The sequence below is a fragment of the Tupaia chinensis genome, unplaced genomic scaffold (genome assembly GCF_000334495.1).
Source record: "Tupaia chinensis unplaced genomic scaffold, TupChi_1.0 Scaffold142134_1, whole genome shotgun sequence".
Taxonomy (NCBI): Eukaryota; Metazoa; Chordata; class Mammalia; order Scandentia; family Tupaiidae; genus Tupaia; species Tupaia belangeri.
The window spans coordinates 320,677-320,888 of NW_006201985.1; the positions used below are offsets into that span (position 1 = coordinate 320,677).

General features: G+C 71.2%; 1 protein-coding gene across 1 annotated transcript in view; it reads left to right on the forward strand.

The window, feature by feature from the left end:
- Positions 1-212, forward strand: part of RBMXL2 (RBMX like 2) — a 2,565-nt gene that overhangs the window by 615 nt on the left and 1,738 nt on the right. The window contains 2 exon segments of the mRNA XM_027766298.1: positions 3-209; position 212. The exon segment at position 212 is cut by the window's right edge and continues 1,738 nt beyond it. Coding sequence (XP_027622099.1) covers positions 3-209; position 212 — 208 coding nt within the window.

Here is a 212-nt window from a genome sequence, read left to right on the forward strand (position 1 = left end):
CCCCCGGGATTTCGCCCCCTCGCCCCGGGAGTACACCTACCGCGACTACGGCCACTCCAGCGCCCGCGACGACTGCCCTTCAAGAGGCTACGACCGAGACGGTTACGGGGGTCGCGACCGCGACTACGCAGACCATGCGAGCGGAGGCTCCTACCGAGATCCCTTCGAGAGCTACGGGGACCCGCGCGGCGCCGCCGCCGCCAGGTCCTACC